General features: G+C 35.2%; 2 protein-coding genes and 1 non-coding gene across 26 annotated transcripts in view; 2 read left to right on the top strand and 1 right to left on the bottom strand.

The window, feature by feature from the left end:
* Positions 1 to 21,431, bottom strand: part of ST7L (suppression of tumorigenicity 7 like) — a 190,540-nt gene that overhangs the window by 5,974 nt on the left and 163,135 nt on the right. For 12 of the 14 annotated variants that reach the window (XR_014054750.1, XR_014054756.1, XR_014054758.1 and 9 more), the window contains one exon: positions 20,235 to 21,284. The gene's annotated coding sequence lies outside the window, so the exon portion shown is untranslated. Of the gene's footprint in view, positions 1 to 20,234; positions 21,285 to 21,431 lie in introns of those variants that run through there. The other 2 variants (XR_014054753.1, XR_014054752.1) reach the window with 2 other exon arrangements.
* The window catches only part of CTTNBP2NL (CTTNBP2 N-terminal like), a 50,040-nt gene that overhangs the window by 4,765 nt on the left and 23,844 nt on the right, over positions 1 to 21,431 (top strand). For 3 of the 11 annotated variants that reach the window (XM_081493596.1, XM_081493598.1, XM_081493600.1), the window contains exons 2-4: positions 5,113 to 5,241; positions 7,617 to 7,739; positions 11,421 to 11,528. In XM_081493596.1, coding sequence (XP_081349722.1) covers positions 11,430 to 11,528 — 99 coding nt within the window. In that variant the 5' untranslated portion in view covers positions 5,113 to 5,241; positions 7,617 to 7,739; positions 11,421 to 11,429. Of the gene's footprint in view, positions 1 to 4,138; positions 4,253 to 5,112; positions 5,242 to 7,616; positions 7,744 to 11,420; positions 11,529 to 21,431 lie in introns of those variants that run through there. The other 8 variants (XM_081493602.1, XM_081493604.1, XM_081493603.1 and 5 more) reach the window with 6 other exon arrangements.
* Positions 13,332 to 13,404, top strand: TRNAG-CCC (transfer RNA glycine (anticodon CCC)). The gene has a single exon. It is a non-coding gene; the product is annotated as a tRNA-Gly (tRNA).

Raw genomic sequence — 21,431 nt, 5'->3', positions numbered from 1 at the left:
GTAGGCCTTTCTGTTGTAGCAGTGGAACTAGAGTGAGAACAGAACCAATCTGGTTCTTAACTGGTTTAATGTTTGACTGTACAAACAAGATCTGGTCCAGTCCTGGGTATCAGCTTCTTATTGCCTCTTGTTCCTGAATTGAAGGCACAGAGGAAATTTTCTGAAAAGGCTCCACCCCTAAAGACTTCCTTGCTTCTAAACCTTTAGCCTTCACCACACTCACTGACTCTGAACATGTTCCTCTTGGGGGGGCTAATTACTTCTCATTCATTGTCTGTCTCACATCACAGTCATCATTTCCCCCGAAAAACCAGTTCCTTTTCTAACATCCCTGTTTCTGTTAATGGCATCATCATTCTAGTCACCAGCCTTAAAACCTCAGCTGATCTGGGATTATTTCTCCTCTTATCTCCTTAAATAGAACCAATACTAAGTTACTGTACATTCTTTACAAAGTCTCTTACATCTGTCTTCTTTTTTCCATTCTTAACTGCCACCATCCTCGTTCACACATTTTAACCTTACACCTGTACTGTTATTCTCCCAAGTGCCTTTTCTGCTTCCAGTTTCTCTTCAGTTAAATCAGCTCTGTACTTCAAGCTTTAGCCTTCTTAAAACTATACTTTTATTATGAGATCCACCTTGTTAAAAATGTTTAGTGGCTTCTTATTTCCTAAAAGATAAAGTCCAGTTTTGTTGACTGTAGTTCACAGTACTGCATGGTACATTTCTATGCAACCAGCATGTTTTGAATACCCCTTTGAACCGGAGACTGCTGGGTATTAAGTTTATCAAGTAGAATAAGACAGAGTATTCCTCTGGAAGAGCAGTCTTGTGAGACAAAAGACAGCTAAGTAAATAGATGAATTGATATAATAGAATGGGATAACTGCTGCTGGGTTATGAATATAGATACATATCCATTATGCATTTAATATTAAAAATAGCTGTGATGTTTTTAGAAAACCCGTTTATCCATATTACAAGTTAAAATTATGATGATTAAAAGGTATAGAAATGCAGTGGAAGCAAAGTCATGCTTTTCATTTATATCCTAAAGTCACAAAAAACTAGCCTAGACAGGAGATTGTCCTTTTTCTTTCCCAAGTAGTGTGCAGATACCATTGGCCTAAATAAATGTTGTATATGTTCTTAAGCCATTTTCCCCAGGAACTGGCCAGGAGATCCCCTTCTTGGAACAGATCCACCTGCCAGGTTAGAAGGAGTAAACTTGTTTTGGTTTCTAAATTAGACACATGAATGGTAGAAAATGACTACTCACTGGAAAAAGGAAAATTTCATTATCCTTGCAGATGCAACCAAATATATGCTCTCCAGAGATAACAAGTGAGAGAGCTGACCAGTCCCTAACCCTGTTAAACCCGTCCATATCCTGTTAGAGTATATAATGTCATCCCCATTTTATAGAAGAAGGGAAAGCTCAAAGGTTAAGTGGATCAAGGAGGTATGAAGTTGTAGAGCCAGGATATAAACCTAGGTCTGTAGGACTCAGAAGTCCAAGCCCTTTCCACTGCAACATCCTCTTAGAAGAGTTACTTAGATACATCCTCTCAGAAGAGTTACCCTCCCCAAAGAATCTGGGAGCAAGGTCTCTTGGTCATTTTCAACTGATATCAAATTGTTAAACTTTTTTTAAAAAATCAGTGGTCCGGTTTAAAAGACAAAATTTAAAAGGCAAAACAATATCATCAGTTATAATTTTCTATTACAGTCCTTTGGGAAATTTTTATACAGTTCAGGAATAGTCAGGTCATGGGCATAGCTAAAACACAGATATCTGGACTGTATTAGGGTTCGTCCTCCATACCACATGCTCTATTTCTTCCTGATTTGAAATCTTGATGGAGTCAACAACTTCATCCAACACTAATATTTGAAACATTCTTGTATCCCAGCCTGCCTGTAGAATTGAGGCCCATGAATCATTTTACTGGAAATAAAATCAATCTACATATTATTCCCTCATTGTTGTATTTTGCAAATCATGGTGGCATTATTTCATAGAAACAAAAATTTAGGGGGATGGTGGACAGCTAGATGATATAGACAGATATTCATATTTCAGTGGAATCATGTTATAATTTCATTGAAATATGTTTATCTGTCTATATCATCTGTCCCCTAAATTTTTACTTCTCTGAAATAATGCTAATAATTTCATTGAAATAAAGCCACTAACAAATACACCTGAAATGGTAAATACTCCTGGTAATTTCCTGGTAATATCAACAGAAGACATATTTTTAATTTTAATGAAAAAAAATATTAATGTAAAAACTGTTATTCATTTTCATTAATGTACATTCCAGTAGCTTAACTAATGTAGCTCATCTGGTTTGGTCTTGTCCCAGGTGAGAATACTTGAAAAGGTATAAACAAGATTTCCAGGTAGACAGATCTGTTTTTAATAGCATTGTGCCAAACATCCTCATTTTGGGGGAGAGATGTTTGAATGTTTGTTTATGGGCATGAGGCCACTTCCTCCTTTTCTTCTGTGTATGTACAAATGTTGTTGGCAACATGTAGGAGAGACAATGGTGGAAACAGATGTACACACCTAGTGAGAGAGACAGACATTCACACATACACACACAACAGAGATACGCTGGAGATACATGAGTCTTAAAACAGAGCTAACCAAAACAAAAAACTGATATCCATCATGGTGTCCCAGAAAGTGGATTAGACTATACCTTAATAGTTTTAATATTTAACTGTAATCTTCAGTAATTCACTTAACAACTCTGGTCTCAATTTTCATCTGTAAAATGAGAGTCCTAAATTAGATTATTTCTGAGGTCCCTTCCAGCTCTGTGACTCACATTGTAGCTGGTAAAATGAGAAAATCAGATGTAAGCACTTGGTACCTGTAGCAGTAGTTACTACGGAAGCCTCTGGAGTCAGATTACTTAGGTTCAAATTCTATTTCTGTCACATACTACATGTAAGACTTTGAGCAAGTTATTTAGTCTTTGTACCTCAGTTTTTCCATCTTTAAAATGGAGGTGATGGCACTGAGGAAACCAGAATTGAAAGAGACACATATACCCCAATGTTCATTGCAGCACTGTTTATAATAGCCAGGACATGGAAGCAACCTAGATGTCCATCAACAGACGAATGGATAAGAAAGCTGTGGTACATATACACAATGGAATATTACCCAGCCATTAAAAAGAATACATCTGAATCAGTTCTAATGAGTTGGATGAAACTGGAGCCCATTATACAGAGTGAAGTAAGCCAGAAAGAAAAATACCAATACAGTATACTAACTCATATATATGGAATTTAGAAAGATGGTAATGATAACCCTATATGCGAGACAGAAAAAGAGACACAGATGTATAGAACAGTCTTTTGGACTCTGTTGGAGAAGGCAAGGGTGGGATGATCTGAGAGAATAGCACTGAAACATATATATTATCATATGTGAAACAGATCGCCAGTCCAGGTTTGATGCATGAGACAGGGTGCTCAGGGCTGGTGCACTGGGATGACCCTGAGGGATGGGATGGGGAGGGAGGTGGGAGAGGGGTTCAGGATGGGGAACACATGTAAACCCATGGCTGATTCATATCAATGTATGGCAAAAACCACTACAATATTGTAAAGTAATTAGCCTCCAACTAAAATAAATAAATTTTTAAAAAAATGGAGGTGATGGTTATGATGATTCATGGTTATAGCACCTATCACCTAACATTGTAAGGACTGAATTAATACATATCAAATACTTAGAACACTGCCTGGAGCACATTAATGTTTAGCTTAGTAAGTGTGTGTGTTTTTTTATTATTACTACTATGGCTTGAATTCTTGGAAAACTATTCTAAAAAATTCTGAGGAAAAAATAAACAAAACTCTGAAGAAGTGGTGATTAATATTGGTAAGCTTAATTATATTATTATTAATTTCTGCCCTAAGTATAAATCTAAAAAATCTGGTAACCTAGAATCAGCTTTGAGTAGAATTCTGAAAGCATTTTAAGTATTGACCTTAAGAAGTATTAGCATTATTACAGAGCTGGTTTCTTGAGGCCTACCTCAAAATACACATTGAGAGTATTGGATAAACAAGCATCTCAATCCCTTAGCACTGTTGTATATTATATTTCAGGATCCTGAGATTTACACTCTCTGAAACTGTTACAAAATCATTCCGTTTTACATAATCCTATCATCAGACTGATAAGGCAAAGCAAGGCATTCTCTGTTCAAGCACTCTCACAGTAAGGGGAAGATTTTGATCTAGTTGCAGTAATAATGTTTAAAAATATCAGTAGTAAATGATTACAATGTTGTGTTAGTTTGCTAGAGCTGCCATAATAAGTACCACAGACTGGGTTGCTTAAACAACAGAAATTTATTTTCTCACAATCCTGGAGGCTAGACATCAGAAATCAATGTGTCAGCGGCATTGGTTTCTTCTGAGGCCTCTCTCTCTTTGACTTATTAAATGGGAGACATCTTCTCCCTGTGTCTTCACATGGTCTCTTCCTGTCCTGTGTTTTTATCCAAATTTCTCTTCTTACAAGAACACCAGGCATATTAGATAAGGGCCTACCCTAATGTCCTCATTTATTTTTTTGGCTGCACCACGTGACATGTGGGATCTTAGTTTCCTGACCAGAGATTGAACCAGTGCCCTCTGCAGTGGAAGCACAGAGTCTCTACCACTGGACCACCAGGGAAGTCCCATGACCTCATTTTTAACTTAATCACTCTTTAAAGATCCTGTTTCCAAATATATCACATTCTGAGGTATTAGGGATTAGGACTTCAACATATAAATTTGGGTTAGAGGACACAATTAACCTATAACACATCATAACACATAAGTACAAAGAATACAAATAGTTCAGTAATAACTTTTACCTTCAACTGAAAGAAGACTGACTTGACATTTATAGTAAAGCTTTTATTGCATAGTATTGTAGAATTTAGTAAGATTTGTTTTTCTACCTTGATTTTAGAATCTTTGTAAATAATGATAGCAAAAACAACTCTCTTTAGTAAATGAACAAAAGATCTGCTTTCATAATTAGAAAAGTATTTTCTGATAATATTTTGACATGTTTTTCTTTACTAGCCTAATCCTGAAATGCCAAAAGTACAAGTTGGGATGCTGTCACTCTCTCACCCCCAAATGCATGAATAACCTTTATGAAAAGCCAGAAGTGCCAGAGGGTGGGGAAACTTAAATCTTGAGATAGTCAAGGTAATGTGTCAACACCTTCCACCCTCAGATAGAAGGTTGCTTTGGATACATTTTCTTTTTAAACAGCAGCGTACTTTTATCTATTTTAGACTTGGTATTTTTAAATGTGACATTTTCTTTTAATTTCATATATACTGGGTTTTTAAAGAAGTACATTATCTAGTAGAAAGCTGTCAAAACACTCACTTTGTATGTCAGTGTTGATTTTTTGAATTTTTAGAACTCACTGGCCTTCCAAATTTTGGTTTTGCTTATATGTACTAGAAAGAGTCTTGACATAATTGGAGCAAGTTTGCTTTACATCTTTGCTATTATCCTATTACTTATATTGAAAACTTACTGAATGGCCTGAATATCAGTCAGTTGTAGCCTAAGTGTAAATTTCTTAAATTTGATATGTGAGTATATAATAATGAAATGATTTTTATCTAGTTTTGCAAGAATGATCTCCTGGGTAAAATAACTGATTGTGTTTGTGTGTGTGTGCACACGCTAACAAGTGGATTTGAAAAAAAAGATTTATGTGGTTTTTTTTTTTTGAGGTGCTTCTATATCCGGAAATATCTAAGACTCATCTTAAAAACGTTTTCTCTTACATATCCCATATCACCCACCACTTAGAAATAAAGCCTTCAGTTCCACATAAAGACATACACACACCCAGATACTAGATAGACAGACATCTTACTCGTACTCCACCCTGCCCTGCCTTGCCTCACTGCTTACTTAGCTATAGAAGCTGCTTGGGGTGTTTCTTTTTCTGCCACCCAGTCTTTCTGTGGTAAAAAGGCAAAAACGCCTGCTATCATCTAGAATGAGTTTCAGAGCAAGAAGGAAAAGGCACAGCCAGAACCAAAATGAGTGGAGGTTGGGTAAAGGGAAAAGGCCTTTACCCAAAGTAAGAAGTAAAATGAACAGAGCCCAAGCCACAGCAGCATACCTCCATGACAGAATCAGCACTGGTGTTGAGGAGGTACAGTAGAGGTGGGCGGCCAGTGTCCTTGATACCCGTAATTCTATTCTTGTGGCTGTTGGCACATGAAAGTTTATACAGAAGACCTTCATGCGCTCCTGGCTCTTAGCCCTGACTTGGTGAGAAGTAGCATATAAATACACCACATGGTAAGCCAGGCAAATTCAGTTTGAAATCACTTATTAATAACTTAAAAATAAGCTTCATATTTAGCTATAAATAGGCTTATTTTTCCAGGGTATTGTAGTATGTATAACTTTATCTTTTTCCTGTATATATTTATATGTATTTTTTAATTGAGAAAAACTATAAAGCTTACTATAGCTACAGCTAGCTATACCACAGTGTATGATAATATATACAGACAACTTGTCCACAAGTGGTTTTTATTTCAAATTTATAGAAATTCCTTAGGCAGAAATATCTGCATCTAAACTCTAAGGAAAGTTGGGTCTTGGAGAGATTCTACTGGAAGGAATAAGCTGAGCATTTGGTTGAAATGATCTTGTTTTTCTCAGTTACTTAATGGACAGTGACAATGACAAGCAACAACTTATTTAGAAAATAAGTGGAGAATGAGTCTGTAGACTACGATGTAACATGCCAAAAATCTGGCAGTCATATTTCTGATAATGAATACAGAGTTAGAAACAGCCTTTTTCTGAAAATCTCAGGCCAAATTATTTATATATTAGGCAGAAATTGGGGTCAAATGGACTTGGAAGCTTAAAATCCAAGATGGAAATTATGTTCTATCAAATAAAATTTAGGGCCTATCTTTTTAAAAAGTTTGCTGTGTCTAATACACTATTAGAAAAGCATAAACCAAAAATTATATACAATTCAACATTTAATATTTGAAAATAAGTGGGAAAAAGTAGAAACTGGGATGAGTAATAAGCCCTTCAAAGTTGAGGTGGTAACAGATTGATTTGTTTGTTTATTGATTGGCAGAAAATGAAGGGATGAGAATTTTCCTTACCGGAATTTGGCAGTTTGGAAAGTTCATTTGTGATCATGTTATTTTTTAAATCTGAGTGCATTGTGCATAAGTCATAGTGATTCAAGCAAATAGGCTTTTGTCAGTTCGGGTAGAAAAAGTCAGTTTCTTCTAGTGACTTTCATAAGATGTCCGTGAAATGGCAGTGAACATCTTAAAGTGAAAAAGACTTTGAAAGGCCTCACCTTCCCTAATTACAGTTGCAAAAGGGAAGGCAGATTCCTGGTATTTTTTCCAATGTTACTCAGCTTCATCTTGAAGTGGCTATTTTCTTCTTTCTTGTCTGTATCAACCTATAGCTGTCAGGCCTCTGCAGCTATGATGACAGTTGACATTCTGAGGATTTACTAATTGTTTATAGAGTGTGGTCACATAGACAATAAATCTCTTATTATTTTGCAGCATTGAACATTTTTCCACCATGCTGATGACATTTTAAATATATTTGTCAGTTTTCCCAATTTTAACTGAAGAAAACCTTAAGAATTTACACTTGAGGACTAAAGTGTGACCATAAGATATCAGGTCAGTATCACCCCACCCGATCCCCCCGCCTTGTACCACCCCCAGGAATATCACTGCCATACTAAAATTCAATGCAGTTTTACTATCATGCATTTATATTTCAGACAGAAAGTTACTGCAGTATGTTGTGTATTGAAATTAGATTCAAATGTAAAGGACAGCAAAAAACCTGGAAAATTTGAATATTTACAAAGAATGGTTATGGGAATTTGCAAAAACAGATCTCTTGGGTTTGAATTACACAGCTGGGGCCCTTCTTTGTCTCTTGTGTCATGTTTGTAATACATTCACTTCCTGTAGACACCAAGCTAAATAATTGGTACATATTAGCAAAATGTTCCAGATATTAAAATTTGTGTGCAGAAGTTATTTCCAAATGTAGAATAACATGAATATTGTTCTTTATGCCATTGACAAAGAACAGAATTTTTTCTTGCTTAGACTAGACTGCTTTATATTGGGTTGGCCAAAAGTTTAATCAGATTTTTCCATAACATCTTAGAGAAAATCCTAAACGAACTTTTTGGCCAACCCAATAATTAAAGGGACTAAAGATTGTTTCAATTTCACTCTTTTTTGAGGATGTATATTTATCATAGCAAATCAAAAACTTGGATTTAGGTATAGTCTGTTTCAGTTCCTTTTGTATATTTACCTATAATTCTTACTTGACTTCTCTAACAAATAACTCTTGATTTTCACTCATGAAAGCTTAGAATGGAACCATGAAGGACTTTAGAGATTATCTACTGTATTTTAGTTCATCTGTGAGGAAACTCAGTGCCAGAACAGCTAGATAGTTTTTTTTTCCTCAAAGCCATATAGCTGGTTAGTAGCAGAGCTGAGACTGAAATTCTACATTCTTCACTCATCACACTGCTTCCTTAAACCACAGTTTTAGATTTCTTAATGAGAATATTTAAGGAATAAAAAGTTATTGAAGGAAATACATTTTGGCTCCATTCCTAGTTGATTTACTCAACTAGTGCAGTTAGTATTTATAAAGTCCCTTTACCAAGTGCTCATTATTCTACTTAACATCAGGGGAGAGGTGAAGAAAGATATAAAATGATTCCTCTGCTTTATAATATCCTTGAGAGAGATTAAAACATGAAACCATCAAGAAATGGGGGAAGGATTTCATCTAAGAAACTAAAGTTAAATTCCTCACGACTCTTCACTCCAGGATGCTATCTATCATCCTTCATTATCTGTGGTTCCCAACTACAAAAGGGTAGCCAGAGTCACTTATTTCTAAAGTAATTGATCTTGACTGTCCCCAGTTTGGGTAATGCCTTTCTCAGAATTCTTTTGGAAAATGAGAGAGGATAGTAGTTCTTAATAATTAAAGCATTGATCAGCTTGTATCAGGAGCTTGGCAAGATGTTTTGTATTTATTAACTCAATCTTTACAGCAATCTTATGAGTTAGATATCATTTTACTTTAACAGATAGGAAAACTGGGAATCAGAATACTTGTCCAGTCACACAAATAGGAAGATGTCAACCTGGCATCTATCTGACCGCAAAGTAATGTGCTTTTTCCAACATACTATCTTTAAGTGTAGCTTTATTAGGTTTGTGGGTTTTGGGAGGGTGGGGGTTGTTTGTTTCTTTTTTAGTTTTAATTTTTAAAGTAACTTGTGAAGTATCTCTCTAATACTTACGTGAGAATTACTTACTAGTCGCTAACCCTCACCAGTTAGAAATTTAGTAGTTAGAGCTGAAGTTACATTGAACATATTTTACCATGTGGCAAAAGATTTGCACAGCATGTTCTGGAAGGATATCTAACAATACAGTGGAGTATGTATTTTCTACATGCTCTCATTCGCTTAAAGGCAGTAGTTCTAGAAGGAATCAATGACTCTTTTGTGTGCCTCCTAAAATTTAATGTGCTCATAGGAATTGGGAGTTACTAGAGGGTGTGTGAACTAGTCATGTTGTGATTCACTTTGGAAAAAAAAAAACTACATGAGAGTGGCAATTTAAAAGTAGAGAGTGGGGGAGGGAAAACCGTTTTTGTTCTACTTTATAAGTTATAAAATGTGTCTTACCATACACACTAGTCAGAAGAGCCTTCAAAGATTGTATCATAGTCTAACTTCTATCTATGTGTGGTTTGTGAGAAATTAATCTCATGGAAAGGGTTGAATTTGTGCCATGCAATTTGCCATTTAACGTATTTTAAAAGATGCAAGACTTCATAGAAATGTGAACTTGTAAAGTCAAATAAATTCAGTTTATAATAGCCTGGCCAATTAAGATGTTTAAACAATATATTTTAAGCACTCATTTAAAAGTACATTTGTACGTGGTTGCACTTAAGTCTTATTTTACTATGAAATATAAATATTGTGATAGATGTTCTCTGTGAAAGTAGACAATTTAAAAGAAAAATTTCTCCTGTACTCCCACCAAACATTATCTTTGCTTAAATTGATTTCAACCAATTTCAGAGGGATCCCAGAGTGTTTTATAAACAGTTTTAGAGTTTGGATATCTAAAACTAGAGTATCTTTTTATGGTATAACAGTTTTTCAGTGAAATAGTATTCATTATAACAAAATTTTACCTGAACTTCTAATGAATAAAACTAGTGACTAATTGTTTCAGAGAACTCGGGCAGGTTATAGTCCATGGAGTCGCAAAAGAGCTAGACATAACTTAGCAACTGAACAATAACAATTCTTTCTGAGACCTTCTAGGATGTTTGAATATATGCCAGGAGGGAAAATGATGAAAATCTGATCTTTGTAAATGGTGATAAAGTCAATAATTAAAATGAATGTTATTTTCTTTTACTGCTCAGTTTATGATTAACATCAGAAAGTTCTTATTTTTACATTTAATTACAACCATTTCCTTTCTTTTTTAAAATTTATTTTTAATTGGGGGATAATTGCTTTACAATATTGTGTTGGTTTCTGCATACATCAGCATGAATCAGCCATAGGTATACATATGTCTACTCCCTCTTGAACCTCCCTGCCACCTCCTACCCCATCCCACTCCTCAAGGTTGTCACTGAGCACTGGGTTGAGCTCCCTGCATCATACGGCAAATTCCCACCAGCTGTCTGTTGTACACATGGCAATGTATATGTTACATGCTACCTCAGTTTGTCCCACCCTCTTCATCCCCCACTGTGTCCACAAGTCTGTTCTCTATGTCTGTCTTCATTGCTGCCTTGCAGATAAGTTCATCAGTACCATCTTTCTAGATTCCATATATGTGCGTTAATATATGATAACTTGTTTTTCTCTTTCTGACTTAGTTCTCTCTGTATAAATGGGCTATAGGTTCGTCTACTTCATTAGAACTGACTCAAATGTGTTCCTTTTTATGGCTGAGTAATATTTCATTGTATATATGTTCCACAGCTTATTTATCCACTCATCTGTCAGTAGACATGTAGGCTGCTTCCATGCCCTAGCTGTTATAAATAGTGCTGCAACGAACACTGGGTACACGTGTCATTTTCAGTTATGGTTTTCTCAGGGTATATGCCCAGTAGTGGGATTTCTGAGTCACATGGTAGTTTTATTCCTAATTAACCATTTCCTTTCTTAAAAGTATTTTCTACTGTAATTCTTGCTCTTATCTCACTTTATTTTTTGTTAAATAGTATCAAGTTACCTCTGTCTTCTGGAGATTATCTGATTATTGTCCTTGTTTTAGGCTTTCAGGATGAATCTGGAAAAACTCAGCAAGCCAGAACTCCTAACACTATTCAGTATTCTTGAAGGAGAGCTTGAAGCAAGGGACCTCGTTATAGAAGCTTTAAAGGTATGTTTTTAAAAAGAGAGAGAGAGTGGCCATCATATGTTTGAAAGCCATTTCTTTGGTTAACTAGGATATTTGTATAGTCCTAGTTGAAGTTAAGAGGCCTTGGTTGTATGTACATTGATACTTGCTGTAGCAGCCACCCATATGATACGATTTTGGGTCTCCAAATAATTCCTTTCTGCCTCAAAATAATTCCTTTAGTCTTCCTACCTGATGTCTGAACTTGAACTTTATTCTTTACCTTACTGCCTTTAGCTGTTTCTGAATGCCAACCCCTCGAGAACTTGATGAAACCTGATTTCTTAAAAATCTGTATATACCCATATTCCATAATTCAGGATATAATATCTGATAGATAGAGGACTCCATTAAGACCATGAATAGATTCCCTAGACCCCAGATTAAAAATTCTTACTTTTGTTTCAGTATTTGATATCTATTAAAATACCCAGGAGTGGGGAGGAGATGGTTATGAGAAATCTACTTTCTATTCAATTTTGCTGTGAGCCCAAAATTAATCTAAAAAATAAAGTCTAATTTGAAAAACAATATAAGGGGATAACTTCTTTAAGTGTCATGAATCTTCTACACCTTGGTAAGGATGATTTCCAGTCTGTCCTGCAATCAGATTTGGAGAGGGGAAGAAAAGACCTTAAAGGGTATCTGTGTGAGTAGTAGGAAGATGCCACACCCAAAAGGAGAGAAGTGGCTAAAGAAGATGAGACTTGGGCATGCTGAAAAAAGCATAGTCTCGGCTGAAAACTATTGCTTTTTTTTTTTTTTTCTTGTAGCTTTGTAATGTGTGATGAGTGATCTCCAGTAGTTTAATTTCTCCAAAGTGCATGAGGCAGTTCCCTTCTGATTGGGGGGTGGAGTCTGACTTATTTTCCTTTCCCCACTTACTTCAGTCTTATTTTACATGGCGTCCCTGAAGATCACATGTTTATGGCTTTGACACATGCCTAGTCAAATATAAAGTTCATTGCTCAGGTCTGCCTGTTCTGTCACTAAGCATGACTGTATGACCTTGGTCAAGTCATTCAGTCTGGCTGAAACAAAGCTTCTTTGTCTGTAATAAGAATAAATGATTAATAACTAGTATTTATGTGTAACACTGTAATTTGCATGGCATTATAAGTACTCCAATGGTGTAGGATTCATTTCTTCTTTTCCCTTTATTTGTTTTCTCTCAGTACGTATCATGCACCCCATATCCAAGAAACAGTCAGTGGTTGCTAATCATTTGAATGGATGTTTCTAGTGTGCCCTCAAGAGGCTAACTTTTTAATGACTCCCCTGCCGACATATATTACATATAGATGTTTACTCTGGTTGGTGACTCATTTCTGCCACATCCACAGGTCTTCCCCTTTTGTCACTCTTGGGAATTTCTCGTCCTTTCCCTGTACGTCCCTGAAAACTATTTCTCATAACCCCATACTAACCTGATTACACCCAAGACACCTTCCCATTTATTATCACATATTTATCTGATCAATGAAGAGAAAAGAAAAAGAAGGATTGAAGAAAGTTTGAGTTCATTCCCAATCCTTACTCCTGAAGTGTGTTGTTTTTCCTGCTTCCTTCCCTTGTTCTCATCTGAGACTTCTGGCTCTCCTCTCCATAGGAATTACCAGCTTAGACCTGGAAGGGTTCCACTGCCTAGGCTGAACCAGAAAGGGCTTCGTTCATGTCCTCTTAGAACTCAGAAAGCGTTTTCCAAGAGCAGCATTATAAATAGCAATCAGAATTCGGAAAACTACAATAGTTTGGCAACGTGTTAAAAAGGCTCACCTGGGGACTTCCCTGGTGGTCCAGTGGCTAAGACTCTGCACTCCCAATGCAGGGGGCCCAGGTTCAGTCCCTGGTCAGGGAACTAGATCCCACATGCCACGACTAAGAGTCCTCATACTACAACTAAGACCTGGTGCAGCCAAATAAATACTTTAAAAAATAAATAAATAAAAAGGCTCACCTGAGGATCTGTGCCTATCTGCACTGGGGTTCTAGGAAGAAGTTTCCCATAAACATCGCAACTGACTTACACAAAAACTTGTGGGCCTCAGCCTTCTCCTAATTGGAATAGGGATTAAGGAATGGCTTCCTCTAATAGAAAAATTGGAAGATGACCTCTTTGCTTTCTAGCTTTAAAAACCTGTGGAGCTTTATGATTGTTTTGCTAATCCTTATATCCTCAGCACCTGGCACATAGATTCTGAATGGATATTCGTTAAACAGAGGAAATGTGTGCCATTGTTTAAAAGATTGCCATAATATTTCAAAATGAATGTTGTGAATTATTAAATTTTACAGCCTGCCCTATGTAACATACTGCCTTCTGGTTTTAATGTTAACAGATGCTAAGGTGCTTACTGCATATGTTTTCCTAAAAGAAACTTTTTTTTTCTGTGTGAATCCAATTTTAGTTACTGTAGGCAGCTTCTGACAAGTTGAAAGCGCAGCTTGAGAAGCAAGAGCTATAGTTAAGAGAGCATTTTGAAATAAGATACCATTCAGAACCAGGCACAAGTGTTGTATTTAGTCTGTGCATACAGCCTGTAGGTGGTAAAGTTCTCTTCTAAGATTTAAACTATATGTAGTTTAGGTGAAATGAATAGCTTCACCAGAAGTGATATATCTTTAAACAGTCTATTGTTAGATAAAGTAAGGAGCAGCGGGGGATCAAAATTGTTTCAGTCCTTTGAGAAAAGCAACTGCCATATCAGATTTTAAAGTTAGAATCTTGTTTTATTTGTGGAGTGATTTTTTGTTTGGGCTTTTTTGTTGTTGTTCTTGGTTCTGTAGTATGTCAAGATGTTACTGCATTTTTTCTGTATAGCTCTTGCTTAGCAACAAACACTGTTGCTCTTCTTGAACTAATATGACAGCTCGCTAATTTTCTTTGATTTAGTATTCTGTCTTCATTCATGCTTAGTTGGTTGAAAAGGTTTTGGTCTTTGTTCTTAAATAGCTATGATTGGCTTTTCCTTTATGTTTTAAGGTTTTGGGGTTGTTTTTTTTTTTTTAAAGCTTTTTTTTTCTCTTAACCTTTAAGAGAGATTTTTCCTGGACATGAAATCTATTCTTTAACCTTGCATGTCTGAACAAAACCATATGGTTCACTGTTGCTGTTAAATAAATAGTAAGTCCCATTGGCGAGGTTAGATTTATATAGGGATGTATTATAAAAGTTCCTGTAGTTTGTAAGAAAATCCTACCTATAAAGTTATAATTGTAAAAGTGCTTCATTCATTTTCCAGAATTTCTGCAGAGTTTCAGATTGCAACTATACCCTTGTAGAGCCTTCATAGTTCTTTTTCTCCCCAAAATATAAAAGCCTCCTCACTCTTCTGTTGTGGCCAAGACATGTTTGGCATAGAACCAGGGAATTCAATAGAAAATAATGTAATATTCAGCTCTTCTGTATTTGAAGTCTAATTGTTAGAGGCCATTTTATACCGTATTTGATCCTAAATGAACTTTATATAAAATGATTTTCTGTTTTAGAAGGCATTACGTCAGAGAAAAGCCTTCTTAATGAAAGTCTCTCCCTTTGATTTGACCACTTCATTTACATGAATGAGAACACTATGGGAATCCCTTCCACAGTGAAAGCAGATGACATAGCTCATGAACTGTCCAGGAGAGGTTGGATTGGAACCACACAGTTCAGCAGGAGAGGCTCAGTTCATTAATTCTAAGAAAATCTAGGAAAAGCCTCCCAACAGGGTCTGATTACTCCAGAAAAAGAAGAGGGAACATTCATTTTTAAAATGTGGAAAATAGATTTGACTATCAATAAAAGTTAAATAGTTTGAATCTTCCACGTTGTGTATATTATATCTACGTGTCTCAGATCTGATGCAAAGACACCCTTAACTACGATTAAGTAGAATCTACCCTGATTAGTATCATTTTATTTTAAAGCATTCTTTAAATTGCTTTTGCAATAATAAATGGTGAAGTATTACAACTTTCACATAGAATAAGCTTAAAGAGTCTTGAATTCCTTTCCACTGATGCCTCGGTCATAAAACAGGTATAACTCTTCTAACATCTAGGATATAACTTTGTTGGTTTTGGCCAAAAGCCATTGCAGAATTCCCCAGGCAAGAAAATTTACAGACAAAAATGTTGTAGACAGGACAAAGTTAGAAATATATTTAGAGTTTGAGGCTGTAGTATTTAACTATTGGGAGTTTTTTAAACTGCCAGAGTTAAAAATAAAAAATTTGATGTTACATATATGTCTGCATTATTAAAAATTATTTATTTACTTTTTCCAAAAATATTCTTAAAATAATAATTATAAAGATCTTATGGCAGTGCCAAAAATATAGAACAAACAAAAGCTATCATGGAAGGTGCTGTGGCTTAAGAAAATCACAAATACAAGTTCACTGTAAGTTGAGTCTGACATCTGCTTTTGGTCATGGCCTTGTGCTTTTTATGGAAGCAGATTATTATGAAGGCTGGTCTGAGATGAGGAAAGTAAAATTGAATTTGGCAGAAAACATACATTGTCCTGTACTAGTAAGCTTGTCAAGTATGTTTGCATTGAAAAAAAAATCAGATATATACTCGCTTAATAACAGATCTGTGGATATATTTAACTGTACTCAAAGTTGAAGCATTCTTTGTCACTCATAAGCCTAGACCTAACAGTTCTTTGACCAAAAATGATCCCATTTTGAAAAATGATTTTTAGGAAGAGATTTTAGAGTTGGATTAGGTAATTTAAATCTTTGCTAAAAGATCACATGAACATAAGCTTATAACTGAGAGAAGTCCAGTTGCTGCCCATATAAGAACTGGGGTATTAAGAAGCAAGCAGAACTTTATTTAGGGAATTGAATTATGAGGTTTTTAGATGTACATTCATAACCTTTACTATGAAATGTGTTTTAGAAGAGAATCAGTCGCCATTTGGGGCCATGGCGACTGGCCCCCCAAAAAACACATTTTTTATGTATTTTATATAGTTGGAATTTATATAGCTAATATTTTTTATTCCTACTCTCTGAATAATATGCATATATGAAGTCCTAGCTTTCAAAAAAGAGGCATAAAGGTGTAATTATTAGGCATTCTACTAAATTATCAACTAGAACCTTCAGTTAAGTGTAGGTGAGCTTTTGTATTAGACAGACCTAAGTTTGAGTTCTGCCATTTAACTGAATGATCTTAGACCAGCTACCCTGTTAACCTGTATCAATAAAATGGCACAGTTATCTCAAGAATTAAATGAGACAGCAAATGGTAATCAAGGTGCTCAGTGCTCATTTACTGTTAGTTATTATTATTAGAACATAAGTTTTAAAGTTCATCTATTTAGGAACAAAGATACATTCCATAAAGCAATATATACTGATAGCATGCTGTCCTTCGTAAGAAAGATGAGCATTTTAAATTAAAATCTTTTCCAAAAAAAAGAAAAAAAAAAATCTTTGTTATCAGAAGGGCTTATACTGTAGCTTGTTTTTCTTATGGGAATTGATAGTTTTGAGCTGATCCGCCCCCACCCTCACAACCTAATGCATGTGTTTTGAGACAGTTGGCAAGGGATAAGGGTGTACTGTGGGGCATGGAACAGATGTTACACTGCATTCCCTTCTCTCTGCCTTTATAATGAAAACAGGAAATACAGAGACAGTGTGGAAACATTTTTCAAATTGATTTTTTTCCATTGATTTCTTTGCTTATTTCTCTACTGATTTGACATATTTGTTGTATTTTGGCTTTTTATTTTGATTTATTGAGATAAAATTGGCATGCATATATTTAATGTATCTAAATTGATGTTTTGATATATGTATCCCCCATGAAACCTTTACTACCATCAAGATAGTGTACATATCCATCACCTCTCAAATTTTCCTCATGCCCCTTTGCAACCCCTTAACTTAACCTTCCCAACTCCTCCCCATAACCCTCACCTCAAAACCACCAATCCTCTAGAGGTTAGTTTACATTTTCTGGAATTTTATGTAAGTGGAATAATCATACAGAATGTAATCTTCTATTTGGCCTGGTTCTTTGACTCAGTATAATTATCTTGAGATCCATGTTGATGTTGTATTGACAGTTCATTCCTTTTATTACCAAGTAGTGTCGATTGTGGGCTTGTGGGCTTCCCCAGTAGCTCAGCTGGTAAAGAATCTGCCTGCAATGCAGGAGACCCCGGTTTGATTCCTGGGTCAGGAAGATCTGTTGGAGAACAGATAGGCTACTCACTCCAGTATTCTTGGGCTGCCCTGGTGGCTCAGACAGTAAAGAATCCACCTGCAGTGCAGGAGACCTAGGTTCGATCCCTGAGTTGGGAAGATCCACTGGAGGAGGGCGTGGCAACCCACTCCAGTATTCTTGCCTGGAGAATCCCATGGACAGAGGAGCCTGACAGGCTACAGTCCATGGGGTCACAAAGAATTGGACACGACTAAGCACAGCACAGCATAGTGTCCATTGTTTGTATGTATCACTGTTTTGTCAGTTCATGATAGTGAACATTTACATTGTTTCCAGTTTTGGACTATTGCAAATAAAGTTCCTATGAACATTCATACACAAGGCTTTGTATGGACATGCACTTATATTTCTTTTGGATGAATACCTAGGAATAGAATGGCTATGTTACATGGTAGATGTATGTTTAACTTTTTAAGAAATGGTCAAACTGTTGTCTAAAGTAGTTTTACCATTTTCATTCCCACTAGCATGTATAAGAGTTCCATTTGCTCCACATCCTCACCAGTACTTGATATGGCCAGTCCTTTTAGTTTTAGTCTTTCTAATAGGTATATAATATGCCATTGCAGTTTTAATTTGAATTTCCCTGCTGACTAATGATCATCTTTTGTGCATCTTTTCATGCTTATTTGCCATCTATGTTATTTTTCTTCAGTAAAATGTTTGTTCAAATCTTTTGCCCATTTTTAAATTGAGTTGAATTTTTCATTACTGCATTTTGACCATTCCTTGTATATCTGGATTCAAGTACTTTAATAGATATATGCCTTGCAAATATTTTCTCCCTGTCTGTGGCTTATCATTTCATACTCTTAACTGTATCTTTTGAAGAGCAGAAGTTTTTCATTTTGATGAAGTCCATTTTATCAATGTTTCTTTTATAGATTTTGCTTTTAGTATCACATAACTAATATTTAATGTCATATAAGAAATCTTTGCCTAAACTAATGTCAGAAACGTTTTCTCTTGTGTTTCTATAATTTTATAGTTTAAGTTTTACACTTGGGTCTATGATATACAACTTCATTTTGTTATATGGTAAAATATATGGATCAAATAATAAATTTTTTTGCTTATGGATAGACAGTTCTAGCCTCATTTGTTAAAAAGACTATCCTTCCTTTGTAGATGGCTTTGGCCTCTGTCACAATCCATTTTTCATATATTTTTTAGCTTATTCCTGGATTTTCTATTCTATTCCATTGCTCTACTTGTCTACCTTGATGTGCTCTACTTGTCTACCTTGATGCCCATACCATATTTTCTTGATTACTGTGGCCTTTTATGTATGTCTTAAAATTAGGTAATGTTAATCCTCCAACTTCTGTTCTTTTTGAACATTGTTTTGCTTATGTATGGGTCTTGGCATTTCCATATGAATTTTAGAATCAGCTAATTGCTAATCCATGAACATGATATTTCTCTCCATTTACTCAGCAGTGCTTTATATTCCTCATTGTATAGGGCTTTAATATCTTTTGTCAGATTTACCACTATTTCATTGTTTTATGATTATTATAACTGGCATTGTTTTTTAATGTTAATTTCTGATTGTTTACTGCTGTTATACAGACATGAAATTGATTTGGTATATTGATCCTTTATCCTGCAACCTTACTAATCTCACTTATTAGTTCTAATACCTTTCTTATAAATTTCATTAAATTTTCTATAATCATGTTTGCAAATAAAGACAATTTTACTTATTTTTTCCTAATCTGATTTCCATCTACTTATTGCTTTATTGTATTGGTTAGAACAAAGTTAAATAGAAGTAGTATGGATATCTTTGTTTTGTTCCTGAACTTAGGGAGGAAACACTCAGTCTTTCATCATTAAATATGCTAGCTGTAGGTTTTCATAGATGTTCTTTATCAAGCTGAGGAAATGTCCTTCTGTTGCTAGTTTGCTGAGACTTAGAATAGATAGATTTTGTCATGTGCTTTCTCTGTATCTGTTTTTTGGTTGGTTAGTTTTTAGATTAAAAGCTCCAACATGTATTGTTTCATAGATGTTACTATTAGACCTTCATCCCATTTATTAAGCCATTTGAGATAACTTCAAGTTCATAAATTTACAATGAGGTTATAGAGCCCAGGCTTCCCTGATGGCTCAGTTGGTCGAGAATCCACCTGAAATGCAGGAGACCCCAGTTCGATTCCTGGGTTGAGAAGGTCTGCTGGAGAAGGGGTAGACTACCCACTCCAGTATTCTTGGGTTTCCCTTGTGGCTCAGCTGGTAAAGAATCCACCTGCAATGTGAGAGACCTGGGTTCAATCCCTAGGTTGGGAAGATAACCTGGAGAAGGGAAAGGCTACCCACTCCAGTATTCTGGCCTGGAGAATTCCATGGGGTCACAAAGAGTCAGACATGACTGAGCAACTTTCACTTACATGGCATTTTAGAAACTAGAATTCTCTAACTTCAAATTTTGTGCAGTAGAGTTTAGTAATCAAATTATTTTCCCCAATGGCAAAATTAATTTTAATGTAAAAATCAAATCATAAACATTTCCAAAAGAGAAACAAACCAAAAAAAAAAAAAAACCCTCTGCTACTTTAATTAACTGCTGTCCTTTAAAGCAACTTTTATCCTTTGACTTTAATAGTTTTAATAGTTTCTTGGTTTCTTCTGATACTTTGTCAAACAGGAAAAACAATATGTACATTTTTTTACCTTCTGACAGAATATTATTACCTCTTTCCTTAGGAGTAACAAAAGCAGTTTATCTATTTGAAAGAAATTTAGTGATTATCTTTTTAAGTTAAATCATTTAAATTGCATTTTAGTATGTCATATCACAGGAAATAGACATCAAAATGATACAAATGAACTTATTTACAAAACAGAAATAGACTCATAGACATAGAAAACAAATTTATCAAAGAGGAAGGAGGGAAGGATAAGTTGGGAATTGGGGATTTTCATATACAATATTGTATATGAAATAGATAAATAGATAAAAAATAAACAAGGACCTACTGTATAGCACTGGGAACTATGTTCAGTATCTCATAATAACCTATCATGGAAAATAATCTGAAAAAGTGTATATACATATATATTTATCATTGTCTGATATCAACTATTTGCTATTTTCTAAGAAAAAAGTAAAAAAAGATATAGCTTTTTAATCACATGTCATCATTTACATTACACATTGTGGCATTTAGGATGTTTAAGCATAAAGGTACCAGAAAAATGAGCACATTTACCATTTAACTGACATCTTCCTGTGGGATGGTTTTCTTGTATCTTGAGGAAAGAAAGGCAGAATTCAGTTTGTAAAATGCTACCTATTTAGAGAAGACACAGTTGTCTAGTAGTTGGGGAAAGCTTCAGAAAAGATTACAGCAGTGGGGAATTTCACTGCATTTTTCAGCCTGAAACTAAAACAAATAAAAAAAGGAAACAGCTTATTCCTGTTACTTTTACTTCCTCTTATTGTGTCTTCCTTGCATGCGTTAGCCTTGTGATTTGTGATTAATCAGAGGTTATTTCTAGTTGCCCCTGTAAGGAAAAGAGAAAGAAAGATGAAGAGGTTGCTTCTAAAGTTAAAACCTGTGGTCCACATTTAGTATTTCTGAAAATCCTTATGGAAGAGAAGTATATATAGAATCAAGCTGAGAATTTTATTATATAGGAAATTATTTCCTT

Source organism: Giraffa tippelskirchi, chromosome 5 (genome assembly GCF_054371585.1).
Source record: "Giraffa tippelskirchi isolate mGirTip1 chromosome 5, T2T-mGirTip1v1.2.pri, whole genome shotgun sequence".
In the NCBI taxonomy this organism is placed as follows: Eukaryota; Metazoa; Chordata; class Mammalia; order Artiodactyla; family Giraffidae; genus Giraffa; species Giraffa tippelskirchi.
The sequence above is the reverse complement of the archived record's forward strand: the minus strand, read 5'-3'. Positions and strand labels throughout refer to the sequence as shown.